This window comes from Caenorhabditis elegans, chromosome X (assembly GCF_000002985.6).
Source record: "Caenorhabditis elegans chromosome X".
NCBI classification, from domain to species: Eukaryota; Metazoa; Nematoda; class Chromadorea; order Rhabditida; family Rhabditidae; genus Caenorhabditis; species Caenorhabditis elegans.
The window spans coordinates 1,489,332-1,506,944 of NC_003284.9; the positions used below are offsets into that span (position 1 = coordinate 1,489,332).

At 34.8% G+C, this 17,613-nt stretch overlaps 4 protein-coding genes and 5 non-coding genes across 12 annotated transcripts; 3 read left to right on the top strand and 6 right to left on the bottom strand.

Moving 5' to 3' along the window:
- Nucleotide 1: 1 nt before the first annotated feature.
- F09E10.5 (Globin family profile domain-containing protein) lies at nucleotides 2-5,025 on the bottom strand (the record flags this gene model as incomplete). The annotated part of the gene is made up of 7 exons (NM_075882.4): nucleotides 2-503; nucleotides 802-880; nucleotides 940-1,000; nucleotides 1,046-1,243; nucleotides 2,552-2,846; nucleotides 2,900-2,976; nucleotides 4,945-5,025. 7 exons carry the CDS (start codon nucleotides 5,023-5,025, stop codon nucleotides 341-343), a joined length of 954 nt encoding a protein of 317 aa, NP_508283.3. The 3' UTR covers nucleotides 2-340.
- Nucleotides 1,824-1,907, bottom strand: F09E10.13. Its single transcript, NR_132536.1, has one exon. It is a non-coding gene; the product is annotated as an Unclassified non-coding RNA F09E10.13 (non-coding RNA).
- A 653-nt stretch (nucleotides 5,026-5,678) lies between the features above and the next one.
- F09E10.6 (Activin_recp domain-containing protein) lies at nucleotides 5,679-8,350 on the bottom strand. The gene is made up of 4 exons (NM_075883.9): nucleotides 8,224-8,350; nucleotides 7,483-7,561; nucleotides 6,358-6,433; nucleotides 5,679-6,000 (listed from the first exon to the last, which is right to left on the bottom strand). The coding sequence occupies exons 1-4, from the start codon at nucleotides 8,288-8,290 to the stop codon at nucleotides 5,860-5,862; spliced, it is 363 nt and encodes a 120-aa protein (NP_508284.1). The 5' UTR covers nucleotides 8,291-8,350; the 3' UTR covers nucleotides 5,679-5,859.
- A 2,498-nt stretch (nucleotides 8,351-10,848) lies between these two features.
- On the bottom strand, nucleotides 10,849-12,521 carry F09E10.7 (DUF4440 domain-containing protein; the record flags this gene model as incomplete). 3 transcript variants are annotated; one of them, NM_001380912.3, is made up of 4 exons in its annotated part: nucleotides 10,849-11,191; nucleotides 11,239-11,291; nucleotides 11,387-11,527; nucleotides 12,443-12,521. In NM_001380912.3, 3 exons carry the CDS (start codon nucleotides 11,487-11,489, stop codon nucleotides 11,018-11,020), a joined length of 330 nt encoding a protein of 109 aa, NP_001367702.1. The 3 variants fall into 3 exon arrangements, 2 of the variants coding, with proteins under 2 accessions (NP_001367702.1, NP_001368489.1); NM_001380910.1 differs by having other exon boundaries at nucleotides 11,018-11,191; nucleotides 12,443-12,449; NR_131710.1 differs by lacking the exon at nucleotides 12,443-12,521 and having other exon boundaries at nucleotides 11,018-11,191; nucleotides 11,239-11,489.
- Nucleotides 12,522-13,458: 937 nt separating this feature from the next.
- Nucleotides 13,459-13,947, top strand: F09E10.1 (Neuropeptide-Like Protein). Its single transcript, NM_075885.4, has 2 exons — nucleotides 13,459-13,630; nucleotides 13,692-13,947. The coding sequence occupies exons 1-2, from the start codon at nucleotides 13,555-13,557 to the stop codon at nucleotides 13,886-13,888; spliced, it is 273 nt and encodes a 90-aa protein (NP_508286.1). The 5' UTR covers nucleotides 13,459-13,554; the 3' UTR covers nucleotides 13,889-13,947.
- Nucleotides 13,948-14,799: 852 nt separating this feature from the next.
- On the bottom strand, nucleotides 14,800-15,510 carry tts-1. Of its 2 annotated transcripts, NR_001528.1 has the most exons (2): nucleotides 15,144-15,510; nucleotides 14,800-15,091 (listed from the first exon to the last, which is right to left on the bottom strand). It is a non-coding gene; the product is annotated as an Unclassified non-coding RNA tts-1 (non-coding RNA). The 2 variants fall into 2 exon arrangements; NR_001529.1 differs by having other exon boundaries at nucleotides 14,800-15,510.
- A 42-nt stretch (nucleotides 15,511-15,552) lies between these two features.
- Nucleotides 15,553-15,667, bottom strand: F09E10.14. The gene has a single exon (NR_102148.1). It is a non-coding gene; the product is annotated as an Unclassified non-coding RNA F09E10.14 (non-coding RNA).
- Nucleotides 15,668-15,858: 191 nt separating this feature from the next.
- F09E10.10 lies at nucleotides 15,859-16,295 on the top strand. Its single transcript, NR_000459.1, has one exon. It is a non-coding gene; the product is annotated as an Unclassified non-coding RNA F09E10.10 (non-coding RNA).
- A 675-nt stretch (nucleotides 16,296-16,970) lies between these two features.
- On the top strand, nucleotides 16,971-17,059 carry F09E10.15. Its single transcript, NR_132537.1, has one exon. It is a non-coding gene; the product is annotated as an Unclassified non-coding RNA F09E10.15 (non-coding RNA).
- The last annotated feature ends 554 nt before the right edge of the window (nucleotides 17,060-17,613 follow it).

A 17,613-nucleotide genomic window follows, 5' to 3' on the forward strand; every position in this document is an offset into this window, starting at 1 on the left:
GGGATATCTTTATTAGTGATCAAATATACATTATAATTAAAAAATGAAATAAATGTTATTCAAATTATTGCACGAAGGTTTAACAAAACTGTTTTGTATAATTGTTCAATTGAAAACTTTCACGTTTTGTTAACAAAATTTGAGTATAAGGTTATTGATAAATAGGAAAACTCTAAACTAAATGTTAATGAACCCAGCAAATTACATTTTTGTCAGTGCAAACATTTTTTGGTCAGTGCAAACATTTTTTGTTTAGTGCAAACATTTTTTTGCTAAATGTTTCTTAGTCACTGCCCGAAGTGAAATATTTTAATTTTGAAAAAAAACTCAAGTAACTTATTCAAAAATGTCTAGAAACATTAATCGGAGAATACTCATCAGGCTTATTCACAAAATCCAAACTAATGTCACAAATTTCAATAGGAGCCGACTCGTCAATGTCTTCCTCGCGGGAGTGTGAAGTGTTGATTCGAAGTTGAGTGGAACGTGTTGGTACCGTGATTCTGAATTTATTACTTGGAAACTGTATAATTTTATTTTTAGCAATTGAAAATGTTAATGTCACAAAAACACCTGTTTCTAGATTTTGCGCATAAAAGTTTGAACTGAACGTAGACACCCATGTGGTGTCAGGCTGTCTCAATACGGTTTGATCTACAAAAAATGCCGGAACTTTTCCCCAGAAAAATTGTAACGTCAGCAAGGTCTTAACATGCGAAATCAGTTGAGAAGTCTGCGTCTCACCTTCCGCATTTTTCGAAAATCAAAACGAATTGGGACTTTCTGACTCCACGTGATTACCTGGATGGCCCGGGCGCCGACGTTTGTAAACTACCATGCGACAGCTTCCTTGTCGGAGACGCCTTCTCCTCAATGCTAGCTGGAAAGGAAGAAAATAAAATTTTCTTGGCAAGACCATAATAATTCTACAAAACTTACCGTCACTGAAACTCTCCCTGCTCATCAGACGTGCTAGTTTTGTGATAAGTCTCGATCTGGTCTGAAACTTCTCAAAAATTTTATTTCAAGATGATAAAATTCTCACCGGTTCAGCGACAGTTTTGTCCTTGTGAAAATATTCCATTTCCTCTCTGGTCATTGTGTACTTCTTGTGGTGCCAACCGTACACAAAATGAATTTTGATACTTTGTATAATCTTTTTCCAGACACTTTCTATGATTTTCTTGTCATTATTGCATACTGGACCTTCGTAGCATGTGAGAGAAATGAAGTCAATATGTTTCTGAGAAAATAAATAGTTTAGGCTTAGGCTTAGGTTTAAACTTAGGCTTAGGCTTAGGCGTAGGCGTAGGCTCAGGCTTGGCGTCAGTGGCGAACGTTAGCCTACGATATATCTAATCAAATTAAAGCTTTAACTTACTTAATTACTAATGTCCATATCTCTCTACCCATAAGTTTTAGCAAACAAGTTTTAACTGCTAATTTGTTTATTGGGACTTTTAAAACAACTTTGCAGTTGACAACTTTTTTTTATTTTACCCGTCAACGGAGCTGGAAATCTTTGAAAGTAGGTCCTTTTCGTGCAAAACTCTAGAGAAAACAACAGTGGTTTTCATCTAAAAATGACATTTGATCCTCCAAAATTGTAGAAATACCCAAACTAATGCTGTTCTTCCAACCCAAACACTTTTTGAAAAAATTTTGAAAAATTGTTTTTAAAGAAAAAAATTTGAATGAAAACTTCCAAAAAGTTTCCAAATTACTTTTATGATTCCCAGGAACCAAAAAATGTATTCCGAAGTTACCAAAAAACGGAAGAACCCGTCTTTTTGTGCATATTTCATTCTCAAAAAAACATTTCAAAAAAATTAACACCTAGTGGGGAACGAACCCGTGACCTTTGAAATAATAAACATGAGTGTTCACCAATCGGCCAATTGAAAGGCGGCTGCAGTGCCAAACTATTATGTAGCATTTTCTACACACGTAAAACGACCATTTTGAGCAAAAAGAGCACTGATTTTTAAGACGAAAATTTTCAGCTTTCTGACCGAGTTTAGCAGATTCCAAAAACTGATTCTTGTAGCCAAAGATCTGATCTTTCATTTTTACTTGGTTTTGTCTTCCTAGCTATTGCAGGATTAACAATATTCCCTAGTTAGGCATAGGCTTAAGCTTAGGCTTAGGCATTCGTTTAGGCTTAGAATTAGACTTAAACTTAGGTTCCGATCTATAAAGTAAAACGGAAATTGACTACACTCTTCGCTCATTCTCTCGTTATATTTTCTAGTTCAATTTGAAAAAAAATAAAGACAGTATGTTATTAAAAAATGGGCAAAAAATCTTTGAACATATATTGCTATTTAGGTTTGGAAAAGCATTTTACTAATGTTCAATTTATAGCTCATTAGCTCAACTCGCTCTATTGGGACAAGTTATATTTCAATTCCGTTTTGAAATGTTTGTCTCTGTTTTTACAGTACAATGAAACACATAGTTATTGAATTCCATTCTAATAGAAAAAATCAACATTTCAAAGTTTAAACCCTGGTTTTTCAATTCTAAAATATTATCCCTCTGTAAAACTGACCTCCGCCCATAAATTGAACAAATGAAAGTACTCCTCAACAGCCACCAACGGCGCCAACGACCTGTACCGTCCTCCAAAAACATGAAGCTTTCTATAAAATTCCTCATCAACAGTGCCGTTATGATAACTAGATATAGTCTCATGAAACATTTGGAGCATATGAAGCACACATCGGTCCAGAACAAAATGTTGTTTCCAGGAATCACTTTTCACTTGTTCCACGTTGAATAGTTTTGTTAGATGGTCACGATCAATTAAAAATGTCTCGAAGGCTTTTGCTCCGATATCGTAGAGTCTGGAAAAAAAAGTTGAATCAAAATGAGAAAGAAAACAAAAAAATGAGCTCACGCTTCAAAGTTGTCCGGCCAATGTTTGTGGCAAAGCTCCATGTGATTTGGCAAAACGTCTAGCTGGTTGGACTCCGGCTAAAAAATGTGATAGTTTGGAGAATTCATATCGCGAAGGGTGCATATATCCCTTTTTCCTATTTGGCGTGAGAATATTGCAAAGGTAGGTTGCAATTTTCTTTAGTGTGTATTTTCAAAGAGACCCCTGATGCGTTCTATGAAACAATGATGACAAACCTTGCAGATTTTAATCTTCGCGCAGGAAATTAACATGCATAATGGCTCATGTGGCCGGAAAATCGTAGCTGTCGGAAATTAGCCTTGCTAAAGAGAATGGGACATGGAAAAATGACATGCTGTGCAAAGGTAGCTTAATAGGTAGTGGTGACCGGCCTTCACTGCTGGCTTAGCCGGGGACTTAACGGTGGAGTGGCGCCAGTGGGAATTTTGTCTAAACACACTTATAATGATCTAAAACGACCTAATATCTTAATAAAACACTCCGAAAAATTTCAGATTTTTTTAAAAACTTTCGGTCGAAGTACTGGCATTTTGCAAAAATTTAAAATGTATGAGGTTTTCAGGAAAACTAAAGAAATGCCGCATGTTCGGACTCCTACAATGTTTTAATACAAAAAATTATCACAAGTTTACAGTGTAGTTACAGCATAAAAAGTGTAGGATAAAAAATTTTTTTGGTAGACTTCCAAAATTATGAATGGCAAATATTGAGCAATTGAGTGAGTAATTCGACAGTAAATAAAAAACTTTCAAAAAAATTTTGAAATGTTTTATTACCGTATTCGGTCATTCTGGCACCATATGAGTTGTTTTTAACACTTTCCACACTGGCGCTATTCTACTTTTAAATTTCTTTGAACATTGTTGTATTCGATGGAATGATCAGAGGTGATATTGAAAGAAACTAAATGAACGAAAAGTGGTGAAAATGTTCAAAATTTCAGTTCACAAGCGTAATTGAATAAAAACCGCTATTACTGCCGAAAATCATAAATTTTGTTTTTGTCTCAGCCTTGTTCAGAAGCAAGAAAAGTCTCTGACAAATCTGACAAAAGACAGAAGCGGAATTTAAAACAAACATCGCAACTTCAATAGAACACCCCCAGAATATCAATAGATTCAAAAAAATACTGAAAAATGATGAACCCAAAATTTAAACGTATTGCGGAGTTCATGTAGTTTTGCTAGATATTCTTTGTATTATTCAAATGTTTGAAGAACTTTAAATTTAAAAAAAAATCCTGAATACAAAATTAGTAGTCTAACATGGTCACTCTAAGTTATTTCTATAACTTTTTGAGCAATTTTGAGCATTACCGCTGGTTCAAAATCTTATTCTGTTTAAAATCTGAATAATTTCCATTTTACTGTGAATAATAAATAATTTTTTCAAAGAATTCTGAAAAAGTAAAAAAAAAAACAAAACAAAATTTGGCTATTTTCAAAAAAAAAAACATTTGAATACTGCTTTGAGCACGTGAAAAAAAAGCATTTATGTAAAAAAACCCCCAATTAAAATTACTTTGAATTTATTGTTGTGTGAATCAATTTTAAGAAATCAAGAAAATCGAAAAACAGAAATTTTTTTTAAAAATTAAAAATTGTTAATTTGCTATTTTAATTCCAATCTCTCAGTCTCTCAACTACCAATTTTCCCCCTAATTTTCCGGGAAAATGACAGGTGAATCTGTGGTTGTCATGGGCGCTTAGCCTTAGCTTGCCCACTCGTAAGTAGGTTTTAATATTGATTGGGGAATTGCAAACTTAATTGACAACACTTTTAGCTCATTTTTTAACTCCTAAAAATATGTGCTTGTTATGTATTAATTTATATATTTCATTTTTAACAAATGTTAGTGAACTATTTGCTATTTTGTAAGATTGAAGACAAAAGAAAAACGTGTTGTCAATTTACTTTTTTTCTAATTTTTTCACTTAATTATTAAAGCCCTAATAAATTAGAAATCTTGTCAGTTGGCAATTTTTAAAACTACCAAATTTCCGTACAAATTAAATACCACTCACCAGCAACCCCTTTTGCTCGTAGAGCTGATGTGCTTCCTTGTTCTTCATAATATCTAATGGGTCCGAAATTAGCGTTGACATTATTTTTAAATTCGAGAATATTGCGTTGTAAATGAAAGTGGAGGGCTACTCTCGACAACACCCGAGCTCCGCCCTTTCAGCATTTTTGCACCTGCTCGACTCCGCCTATCGGATTTTCTAGAAAGATGTATAGAGCGAATGAATAATTGGGCATTTTTAGTGGAGGGGATTTAGAAAAGTTTTCATAAAAATGAAGTTTTTTGTGAAGTTTTAGGTACACTCAAAATATTCAAACTGTTGCGCGCAAGTGTACAATTTTCGAAGCTACAAACACGTCATTCTTGATTAACTAAACCCCGAGTAAATTTATGGTCCGCCACCTGCCGAGTTATTTACTTCACCTTGCAATAAAAGGTATGGCGCGCCATGAGGTGTTTACTGAGCAGAACCCGATAGATGTCGGGCCATAGTATATCAAAGGCTCTCGAAATGGTCGTTTTGTTAGGTTTAAAGATTTACAGCAGAGCTATGAAGGTGTTCAGAGGTCAATGGTATGAAAACTTTTTGGATCCGGTTTTATGTTTTGAAAGAAAAATCTGAGATTTTTTTTCAGATAAAATGATTTTTTTTTGAAATCGATGTACCTAAACGTATTTCAATATGAATTTTTGGAGACTTTTTATAACTTCTGAGTTTTTAAAAGTTTTGAAAAAGATATATTTATCAATTTTTACGTGTTTTAAAATTAATCTTATGAGGTTATTGAAAAAAAAATAAAGCAACAAACTAAATAAATACAAATTCAGAGTTCAATATATATTTGCATGAAAGACCGGTAAGTGAAAATTTGGAGGTAATTGGAAAAAGTTCTAGGACTAGAAAAGATGGTATAATTTAATAAAATGCAAAAAACAGGAAAAGAACCGTAAGAAAAACGAGAATAAGCTTGTTTTTAAAGTTATTTCCGTCATTGCACTCGTCGGTGGAGCAGCAGCAAATGGTGCCACCGCTGTCGCGTTTGTTGCATCCCTCGCGCTGAAAATATAAAGTTAAAGACTGATTTTTTTTAAATTTTGAGCTGAGTAGCGCTTCCATGAGAGGCAGGCGAGTTTTCAGGGCCTGTTGCCTGCCTACTTCCTGCCCACCTCTCATCTCATTTCAACACTATGGCGAGAAATCAAAGGCTTGGTGTTAACACCACATAGTGCGAAAGGTAGTCATTTTGCCGAGGCCGACACTTTTTGGGTTTCGCGCCGGGCTATACAGGAGGCGCGTCTAGCGGCATGAGGCAAGTGGAGGAAGCCTATATGGAAGCCCTAAAGCTGAAATTTGAAAAAGTTCCAAATCATGAATTAAACGAAAAATTTAAATAAATAAGATTTTAAAAATCACCCGGCACTCTCCAAAATCGCAGCTGTACTGAGCTCCTTCGTAGTGTCTCCGTCCAACGTGACCATTCGAGGGGAGTCTGTAAAAGTCAAAAAATGATTTTCATTTTGCAAAAAAATATTCGAATAACTTTTGGTGGGGGAGTAGCAGGTGGAAAGTTGGTGGGGGTTCTGAAGGTTAAATTTTGGTTTCTTAGAGTTTTTTCCGAAAAGACCAACACGTATGAACAGATTCAAAAATCTTAAGAATCTCGGGGATTACAGGAATGGCAGGAAATTGTTGGGTAATTTTACAATAATTATATTATACTAAAATTTTTGAAATAGTGAACCAAACCTCAAACTTCTACCTGAAATTAAAGTAGGAAAAATTTTCAGATTTTTTTAACGAAAAAAAGCCTAACCCTAAGCCTAGGCCTAAGCCTAAGCATGAGCCTAAGCCTAGCCCTGAGCCTAAGCCTAAGCCTAGACTTAAGCCTGAGCTTAAGCCTGAGCCTAAGCCTTAGACTTAGCCTAAGCCTAAGTTTGAGCCTAAGCCTAATCCTAAGCCTGCCTAGCCAATGCTGAGCCTAAGCCTAAACCCAAGAACTTTGTTTACGGCACAGGCTGTTTGGTGGAGCTAAGAAAGTTTAATTTTTAACATTAAGAACATTTTATTTTGGTTTTGATCAGAACTTCTTGAATCGGCAATTCCAAAAATGTATCCCAAAATTACTGCAGTTCCCGCATCATTTTTCTATTCTACCACCCAGCTGACTCAATCTCCCGGGCCGTCTATTTACCTAATGACCTTACGTGTCCACAACAGGTCCGCCTGATAATGCGGTGTGCAAACTGGCAACTGTTCGGTGGGGGCCCCCTTAACAACCGAGAGTAGAACGGCAAATAGACACTAATCTCTCATGTTTTGCAATTTGGGACAAATGTTCATTGGGAATTAGGATTAAAATTAGTTATGGAAAGGGAGAGGTGGTTACGGTAAACTGTGTCATTATATAATAAAAAAAATTTATAGTTCACCAAGTACATCAAAATTTGTCAAAAATTGATCAATGAGTGTTTTTTAAAAATTGTTTTAAAGACTAATCATTTGTGTAAAATTTGGCATATTCGGTTTGTTCTAACTTACTTTAGGCAAAACTCAGTTCCATTACAGTCCAGAAGCTCAATTTCACCAATGGCATCCCCATTCACTGATCCTTGCATTCCTGAACAAAAAAAAATCAATTCAAAATTGCTTTTATCAGTACTAGTATTTTAAATACAAACACCTGTAAAAATTGAATTAAATTAAATTTATATTGTTGAAAAAATTCAGTGTAAATTGACAACACGTTGTGCTCAGTTTTTCAGGTTTTTAAAAAACAGTAAAAAATTTCGTCGATTTGCACGTAGAATATTTGATTAAATATATAAATGAAACTCTTTTTTGGATATTCTTTGCAAAAAATATAAAAAAAATTATATTCTCATGGAAAAATTCCCCAAAAACGGGGTTTCGCATACTTTTAATGATTTAGAGTCATTTTTGATTAAAAAAAACTATTGAAAAATATAATATTTTGCAGAATTTTTTTTTCCAAATTTCCAAAATGATTTCAGAATTGTCCGAAATTTTTATCACCTCTAAGCACCTTAAAAATTATCAAAATTCTTAGGAACTTTATTTTGGACGCAATATACGCGCTTTTTTAGTCTAAATATTAGCTTCCAAATAAAACCTACAATTTCAAATTTCGTTCAAATTTTGAACAAGATTAATTATTTTTATTTTTCTGGCAAATCGCCTGAGTTGAGCTGACTTCTAAACAACAAAATTATTCAAAAAAGGTGCGGCTGTGTATCTAGCTCAAAATCAAAAATAACTCACCACTATAACATCGGATCGTGTAGATTGCTCCGAACAAGGAAGCTGTGAGAATCAGAGCTCTGAGCATTTGAAGTCTTGGGACTCTATGCCAAAACTGAAGCCAACAAAGTTTCTGAAAACACTCAAATGTGTAAGATGTATAAGTAAAAGGTATTCGATAGACACCCTAACAAAAGGGCAAATGTTCTCTTTTGTTGTTAGAGGGATATGCAAAGTGAGCAAGTTTGTGTTCGGAGCGTCCCACAGTCCCCCGGTGGGGACACTGTATTTGCATTCCCTTTGCCGATACTATTCATTCTTAGACCCCCTCCCTCCCTACGGTGCGGGGAGAGGTAAAAGAAGGAAGTGAGCAAATAGGGAGGTGAGCTCATTGTAAGAAGTCCACTTGATTAGGAGATTATTGTCACCACCTCACTTTCCGGTAACCTACTTCGAAAAGATAACATAACGAAGAAAAGAGATTTTAATTTTTAGTTTTTCAGAAATTTTTTTAAAATGAACAGCATCAGTCAACAGAATTTGTGAAATATGTCAAAAGTTTTCACTTTTTTTTTTAATACCACAAAAATCCGGAGAATGTCGAATTTTGCAGAGATCTGATTCAGAACTACAAATCTAGATGTTTTTGTAATTGGACGGACATCAGTTAAAATTTCAAGTGTTGCTTCCGTGGGAGCCAGGCGCGGTTTCAGGGATGCCTGCCTTCAGCCTGCACGCTTTCCTTGCAAAAACTCGAAGGCTTGGTGTTTGCACCACATAGTACGCAAGGTGGTTCTTTCCCCGCGGCAGACACTTTTTGGGTCCCGCGCCGCACTATACAGCGCCTGTCCTAAAATCAAGTAAGTAAGTTTATTAATAATGCAACCGAATACTTCAGGTTTCCTGATTTTTTTTTCATTCATACTGCTACCCCGATTCCTAATTTTGGGGCATATTTTTTATTTTTCAAGTTTATAGTGTTTCGAGCCTAATATTCTACGTATTTTAATTACAAACGTGACTGTCAAAATACTAATATGCAAAGTTTAGTTAATTCTTAGTTATTCTAATTTTTCAAATTTAATTGAAATTGAAAATTGCCGAGGACTTCCAGTAACTGATGATATATTTTCAAAATTTTAGAAATTGTCAAACTTCCATGCCGTTCTCCGAAATTTTATGTTCTGAAATTGTTCAAAACTAAAACTTTTCGCGGTATCAAGGTTATCTGGAATTTGATCCATTTTGGATGTTTCTTCCTATAAAGATTTCATCCAATCCTAAAATATCTGGAAAAGTAGAAGTCAACAAGCCACAAAATAATTTGCTTTTCTGGTCGTTTTGGGGAGTTTGAATTGGTATTTTAAACGTGCATCATAAACTTGTATGGCAATTCCAAAAATGAAACGAAATTTACTGGGCTACTGCTTTCTTCATAAACATATTTTCAGTCAAGTCTCCGACGTTTTTGGATTTTATTGGTGATAGCAGTGCAAGAGCAATATGGCACTTTCTCAAGCTTCAAATACCTCCTTCAAAGCACCATCTCTTATCCGTGCTGTAAGTTGCCTCCGAAGTGTGCTGCTAGAGCCGTTGATTCAGAACTTTGCCAACGTGATCCGGTATTGAATTGTGTTGATAAGGTTGTTCATATATATCTGAAGATTCTCCTAAAATTTTTCACTTGTAAAGTTCTTCTAAATCTGCCCAGTTTGTCGTTGAAATATGATCACCATCAGGTGCGGCAAGTATTTCTCGTTAGTATGGTTTGATTTTTTTTAAAAGTATTTAGCGACTAATATAGTCTACTAAGAATTTTTGTACTGCCGTCGGCGTGAAGTATCGTTTGACAACAAATTCCGAGTGACGAAGAGAACAGGTAAATCCTTTTGGGTGAAACATTGACGCCCCTCTATTCTGATTCCTCTGAGTGATGTTATTTCTCCTTGAAAGTTGAGTTTGGTTTTTGCCAAGTTTTTGCTAAATTTTCCTTTTATTACCTGGCGAGTTGGTCTGAAAATTTTTAGTTTTTGTACAATACTTTATTTTTGAAATTGAAAAAGGCAATATAAAAATTGTTAGTAAAAAATTCTCACCGACTGCTTTAGAATCCCCGTGTGGAATATATTTTAAGCCAACGAATCAATATACTTTCACTTTCATAAATCTAGTAAATCCACACAAGTCCGCAATGCACCACACCGAAATTGACGACATTTGCCTGACTAACAATTGACGGGGAAGAAAGGAAGGAAACATGGAAAAGAGACCTCAGTTCACAGCAAGAGACAATGGGTATCGGTACGTGTAAAAGAGAAACTGCTGGGAAACTTGCGAGAGAGCATCGCAGACAGTTTAAACGTGGTTGGCAACTGTGAGTGAGCACTACCTCAAATGTTCACCAGAAAATTTTAAACCTCTAAAAAGCTAAAGAAAGTTTGCAAAAAGCACAACACACTCACATATTGTCAAGGTGTCTCATTTCGGTTTGATCTACCTAAATTTACAAAAAATGCGGGAGTTGAGAACTTATTTTCCATGATTAAGAATGTTGACGTTAAATTTTTTGGGCAAAGAAATCCCTCAATTTTTGTAGATCAAACCGTAATGAAACTGCCTGACACCACAAGTCACATAGTAAAAAAACATCTTCAATCTATTTATTGATTTTCAAAGCTCTATGATGAAGTATTACCAAAAAAAAAAGAAGCACAATTAAAAGCATCGATTAATTTTCACAAAAAAAACGGAAGAAGCACTAAAAAGCAAAGCCATGACTAGAACATCTTCAAATTTAAAACGAATATCGAAAATTTTAACAGGCATTCTTAATGACATTGAAGCAGTCGTTATGGATAAGCCAGACACCTTCGACCTTCTTCCAGATCTGAAGATAAGCTCCCGATTCGCGACCTTTAGTGCCGTCCAGGTGATAGCTTCCTCTTTCGAACGCCCAGTCGCCACCTCCGTTCACCTCCTCGGTGATGATCTGAAAGAGCAAGGTTTATATGTATACGGGCTCTAGTGGAAACTCACTTGAGCAGTCTGAACTCCGTCGGCCATGTCTTCTTTGAAGTAGGCTTCGATTCCTAAAATGATGTCACTTTTATGGTGCATCGGCTAGAACTAAACCAAATTGCTCAACAAATAAAAATAAATTTTTATCTTTTTCTATCTGACTCACCAGAACGCCCCTTCACCGGATTACGTCCATTTGGCATGAAATAACCATCCGGGTCATAGACAGATGCAGCTCCGGCGGCATCTCCGGCGTTGAACGCCTTCATAAAGTCCTGCTGACGGCCCTTGACTTCTTGGAATAGAGCTGGAAGTTGTTGCAATTTTTTTTTGGATTTTAGAGCGTATGTTTTGTTTGAAAAAAACTGTATTGTTTAGTCAAAATTGAGCCCAACTGTTAAAGTGCCAAAGTTTGGCAGTTTTGGTTATATAAACAAGACGTCTGCCGAGGGGTAAGATTTTGATGAATTTGATGACTTATTATCTACACGAGTAGATATATCAAGTTGCCACTCTACTTAAAAAAAAATTCGACCGTCTGTAAGACGACTAAAACGGCCGTGACTTTGGAAAAACGGTGACTTATTTAGCAAAATTTTGGTAACGGATTAGCTACTGAAATATTAAAATTTCCGTATTTTCAGATACTGGGGAACCATAAAAAGATTCTGAAACTGTAATTTCGCAAAGTGGAGATTTTTCAGGATCTTGGTAGCTCCAGCAACTCGGCATGCTATACAACTTTTGCAATTTTTCAGGTTAATTTATATTAGGTTATTAGGCTATATTAGGTTATATTAGGTATAATAGGTTATTAAATTAATTCAAAAAAATCCTAACCACTTACCAGAATTCACATTATCTAACAAGTCGTTGTTGAGTCTCAAATTCGAGAAAAAGTTCATGGTTACTACTTTTCCAAGCGCCAAAAGCCAAAAATGTATAAAAAATGAAAAGTAAAAAATGAAAAAAGCGCACTTTTCTTTTTCCAACCACTTAGTTCCCACCCTATCATAAATTTTTCGACGAAAAATTTACCATGATTGACTCCATTAAGTTGGGAGTTGCTCAGTGGAATATGGCGGAACAAATTCATTTTTTTCTGGGCTGCCTGCCTGAGAGCGGGGGGAAATATTATGCGCAATTGACTTGAGTAGTATAGAATATGAAATGAAAATCGAAAAAGGTTGTGCCCCCCTATATCGCCCCACTTCAAACTCACCACTCATCGCTTCTGAAAATGACAGCTTCTTCTTTTGCTTCAGATAAAACGGGCGACAAATCGTGAAAATGACACATACGAGCGGGGTCTTTTATACGTAACCTTTCCAATAACCCAGCTATTATCCCTCCCACCGGAAAACAATTACGGTAGGGTATAAATGAAAAATTGCTTCCGCAGATTATTATATTGCTATAATATTGTTTTTGTTGCGGAGGGCTGCATGTAAATACCGGAAAATGCCAATGCAATGTTTGATGTATTCCGGAAAAAAAAAGAAAATATCGGGTGGTTTTGCACGTAAAGAATCAGAATGTCTGTAATTTTTGTTTGTGGTCAAGTATGAGGCCGGGCACCAGAGGCTCGTAAAATTGCTCAAAATGTGATTTTTTGCAGGTTTTTGATGATTTTAAGGCTGTCTAGGTAGCTTTATGGAAAATTTCATTTTTCAGGGCTCCTCAAAAAATATCAAAAGTTTTCATTTTTTACAAAAAGAAATTATTTAGACCTGTCAAATAGGTTCCTAAGAATTTTTTTTCAAATAAAAATTGCAATTTGTCGATGTTTTTTTTCCAAATTTATAACATTTTCAAAAGCTTGAAAGAAAACGGCTAATATCAACTTTAAAAATCTTCAAGTTGTTTCACATATTTTCAGTACAAGGAGATTTGGAAAAATTGTTTCTGAAAAATTCTTATTAGAAATTTCTCATTTTTAATATTAAATTAATAATTGAAAAACTTATATATATATATATTGTTGTTCATTTTTTCGATCAGTTCATGTTTTTAAAATTAATTTTAAAAGTACTACAAAATTTCCTAGTCGAGCCTCTGATAAGTAAACCGTAATATTTTTCTGTGATTTCTCCATCTCCACGGGTTTTTTAATATCGTTCCGTTATTCCGCTCCAACTAAAATCTCTGCAATAATCGACGGTTTTGCAAAAAAGACCAAGAAACCAAACAACAAGTGTTATAAAAATTCGACGCGGGGGGAACAATATAGAAATTCGGACGGTATTGTTCCCAACAATTACATTTTTTTTGGTGGGATACTAAAAAATCGTCCGAATAAAAGCCGGCCGCACAGCCAAAGATCGTCACTTCGCCATGAAGAATTGCATCATCGTTCTAATCATGCTCGCAGCATTCTCAATGAGAGAAAATGGGCTCCCAGGAGAAAGTCGTGAGTTGTTTTTTAATTCAGTAGTCTACTTACACAATTTTCAAAATAATTTATTTTTCAGTTAACGACCTTGCCATTGGATCAGCAACTCATCAAGGGAAAAACTGGCTGAAGAACGGACGGTGGGGGCCCACCCAACACCCCGGTCACGAAGAGCTCGATCGCCCTCCCAATGGCCGACGTGCCCCCACCGTCGCCTGTGAGCCCACCGAAGAAATGATGATGATGCCATATATAATTGTTGGTTTTTTTGGGTAAAATAATAAAATATATGTATACCATCACACTTGTTATCAACAAGGAAATAAACTTAATTTAAAAAAAATAGGTCACAGCAAATATTTCAGCGGCGGAATCAACTGGACCCTTGAAATGGGGATTTGAAATTTTTCCAGATTATTTTTCAGATGAATTGAAAAAATCGGACAAAAACACCCGAAAAAACCAACCTTTTTCTAAAAAAGTTCATTCAGAAAGTTTTAGATTCCAGATTGTTTGTCTACTCTTGAGCTATCTGAAATTATTGAAAAGTTGGGAAAAGAAACACAAACACTATTTTTTGACTCTCAAGTGAAATTGTGAAATTTTCAACTAAAAAGTTTTTTCGATATTTTAGATCGGTTCCTCCGCAGCTGAACTTTTTGTAGGAAGCACTCTTGGATTACAGTTTTATAGGTGAAGTAGCGCCAGTGGGGATTTTGTCTAAATGCACTTATGCTGATCCAAAACGACCGAATATTATAATAAAACACTCCAAAAAATTTTAGTGAGTTTTCATAATTTCCGGTCAAAGTTTTGGAAAATTCTCAAAATTTTGAAAAATATGAGCTTTTGAGGAAGTCCAGAACAATATTTATAATACAAAACTAGTACAAAAGTATATTATAAAAAATGTAGGTAAGTTTTATTTTTGTCTTGATCAACTTCCAAAATTATGAGTGGCAAAAACTGAGCAATTGCCTCTTTTTTCCAGTAAATAGAAAATTTTCAAAAATAAAAGAGAAGAAAAGTTTTATTATGATATTCGGTCATTTTGACACCATATGAGTAGTTTTTAACATTTTGCCCAATGGCGCTACTCCACTTTGAATTTGGAAATTTTTAATTCAGCTCAAGCACTACTTTTACTTTCCTGTAACTCTGAAAACTCTCCGAGAACTCAACAAGGTAATAGCATTAAAAAATTTATTCAAAACTTAAAACAAAAAAGAAAAAAAAGAAGAAAAAATCAAATTTTTACAATTACTTTTACAATTTGAATTACAAATTACAAGCTTGAAAAATTTTTTACAAAATACCAAAACAAAAAAAAATTAAAAAAGTAGGTTTTACCCATTGACTCAACCAATAAAATTCCGATAATTGTATCAAAAACCCGTCGTCGCACGAAACAATTTACTTGAAAAAAAAACAGAGAACCATCATCAGAAAAAGCGTTTGTTTTTTGTCATTTTTGTGTGTCTGAAACGTGTCGGCGGTTATTTTTTTGCAGGCCGCTCTTCAAGCTTCTCACCATTTATATACATTTTTTTGGATTTTTGTGTTGCAGAGCATTTGAAGAAGTGCTTCCATTTACGAGAAGTCGAGAATTGTTACAGGGTTCCTGTGCCCGGAGGATTGAGGAAAATTGTCAGAAGTCACATGGTTGAGCCGGTCAAGTTTTCTGGAATTGGAGAGAAATGAGGTAAGGAAATTGGGCTTTGATATAGATGGAAGCAGGCAAGTTAGGTAAGGGCTTAGGATTAGGCTTATTCCTAGACTTCGGCCTAGGTTTAGGCTTAGGTACTACTTGCCAATTTCCACCTACATCAAAGCCATATTTATAGAAAAGCGGAACCTTTAACTCAAGGTATAGCTAGCTCAAAAAAAGAATACTGACTGAACACAGCCCTATCAAAGGGGTATTTATACAGCCGCTCACCTGTTGAAAACAACGTGCAGAATGTCATAAGACTAATGCGATAAGATCAGGTGACTGGTAAACATGAACCAAAAACACGGAAGAATGGAAGTTTCTCGGCAACAACTGACGGTCTTGTGACCGGCTGGAGTGTGAGTTTAGAGGCAAACAGGGGGGAGAGCGGTAAACTGTTTGCAGGGAGGGGGAGTGTGATCTATGTGTTGGGGCAGTCGCCTGACTGTGAATGTTGATTAGCGATTTTTGAACAGATATGTTTTAGAAGAGGTTTTCCAAAAAAAATTATTGGAAACAATGTCGTATGTTTCAGTTGTTTAAAGGTAAGTTGTATCAAAAAAATTCAAACCAAAAAAATTCAAATTTCAAAACTGATGTGCTCACAAAAGGGCGGAAATTTTACGGATTGCTGAAATATAAGCGGCAAATTTTACAAATTAATAAGAATATATTTTTTACATATATTAATAGTTTCAAAACATTTTTTTTAAAGTGTATACATTGAGAATTTTTTAAGAAGTTTATATTAGACAACAAAAACTGATGAATATTTATGGATAAAGTTGATAAAAGCATCCTCAAATTGCTTGTTATAGCACCCGGGACTTCGCGGGACTCCGCAAATTAGAAAAAGGGCCCGTGAAGGGTCGGGCGCGTTGTGTTTTGCAAAAGATCGTGTTACGCACCGAATTTTGATGTCACCGATGCACCATGATCAACTCAACTTCGAGAGCTCAGATCGGACGGAAGGTTTTTTTTTAATTTTGCAACCTGCCACAATTTCAAAATCACATAAATATTGTTCAGTTTGCTTATTTTAGGAATTTAGTTTTACAAAAAAATAAAGAAATTATAATATTCGTGTAACAAATTGATTTTTCACTAATAAACTTTTTAAATAATGTATCGGATCAGAAAAAAAGTTACTCAAAACATGCTACTCACAAACCAACTCACGTTATAAAGACGCTTATTCTACATGCTAAGAGAAAGAAAACAAATAAAGCCTACTGTAATTCCTCGATATATCAAAGTTTGTAAAATTCACAGAGAAATAAAACCATATGAAAAATCATTCAATTTGCAAAGTTTATTTCTTGTTTGTTCAACATACATGGTACCTGCCGATGTTGCCACGTGGCATTGAAAAAATTGGTCCAATGGGAAAGGGATGGAAATTTTGTTTCTTCATTTTTCGTGATTACAACGAAAATTTTTTTTCAATAAATCTACAAAATATAAGAATATCACGTGAAACATTCATTTTCAAAGAAACAAAAATTTTATAATTTTCTGATTTAGAAATGATTGAAAATTCTACGTGGAAATTTTATTTTCACAAAAATGAAATTTTAAAAATTATCAAATGATTGAAATTCTTTCACGTCATTTGTATATAATTTGCAAAGCTTTTCTGATTTTTCGGCGGAGGATGGCTCAGTGGATATCAGCCTCGACTATCAATCCAAGCTCATCACAAGACACGGGTTCGATTCCCCGACTCCTCCGTCAATTTCTACTCGTCAACTCGATCACTTCTCGTCAGCCGAAACTCACAATAAACAGTAATTACACATATAACATTCATATAATAATCGTCATCATAAACAAAAAGTGAAGGATTCTTGTGAACTAATGTGTTAAATGAATAAAGATCAAAAAAAATTTTGAATTTTTCTGTTTGAGTACTCAAGAAGCTCGAACTTAGTTTTCGAAAATCTCAAATTTTGCTAAATGTCGCAGCAGATCGAACTATATTTGGGACGTTTATGATAAGTTTTTTGTTAATTTAGGTACTATTTTGATCGATTTGTGCAAACATTGTGTCATATTCGTACACCAGTCGAACGACTTGTGCTTTTCAAATGAGCACTTATTTTCGCAAGTTCTGACTTTGTCAATTTGGTAAAATTTCAAGTTTCAGTTGAGAATAGGTATTTGCCATAACTATTTTTCCAGAAGCTAAACTTACATTATTTTTTCAAAATTATTTTTTCGAGTTTAATGTTGTTTTATATGTATGCTTTCTAATGTTGGAATTCGACACAAAAACCTCTCTAGCGCAACT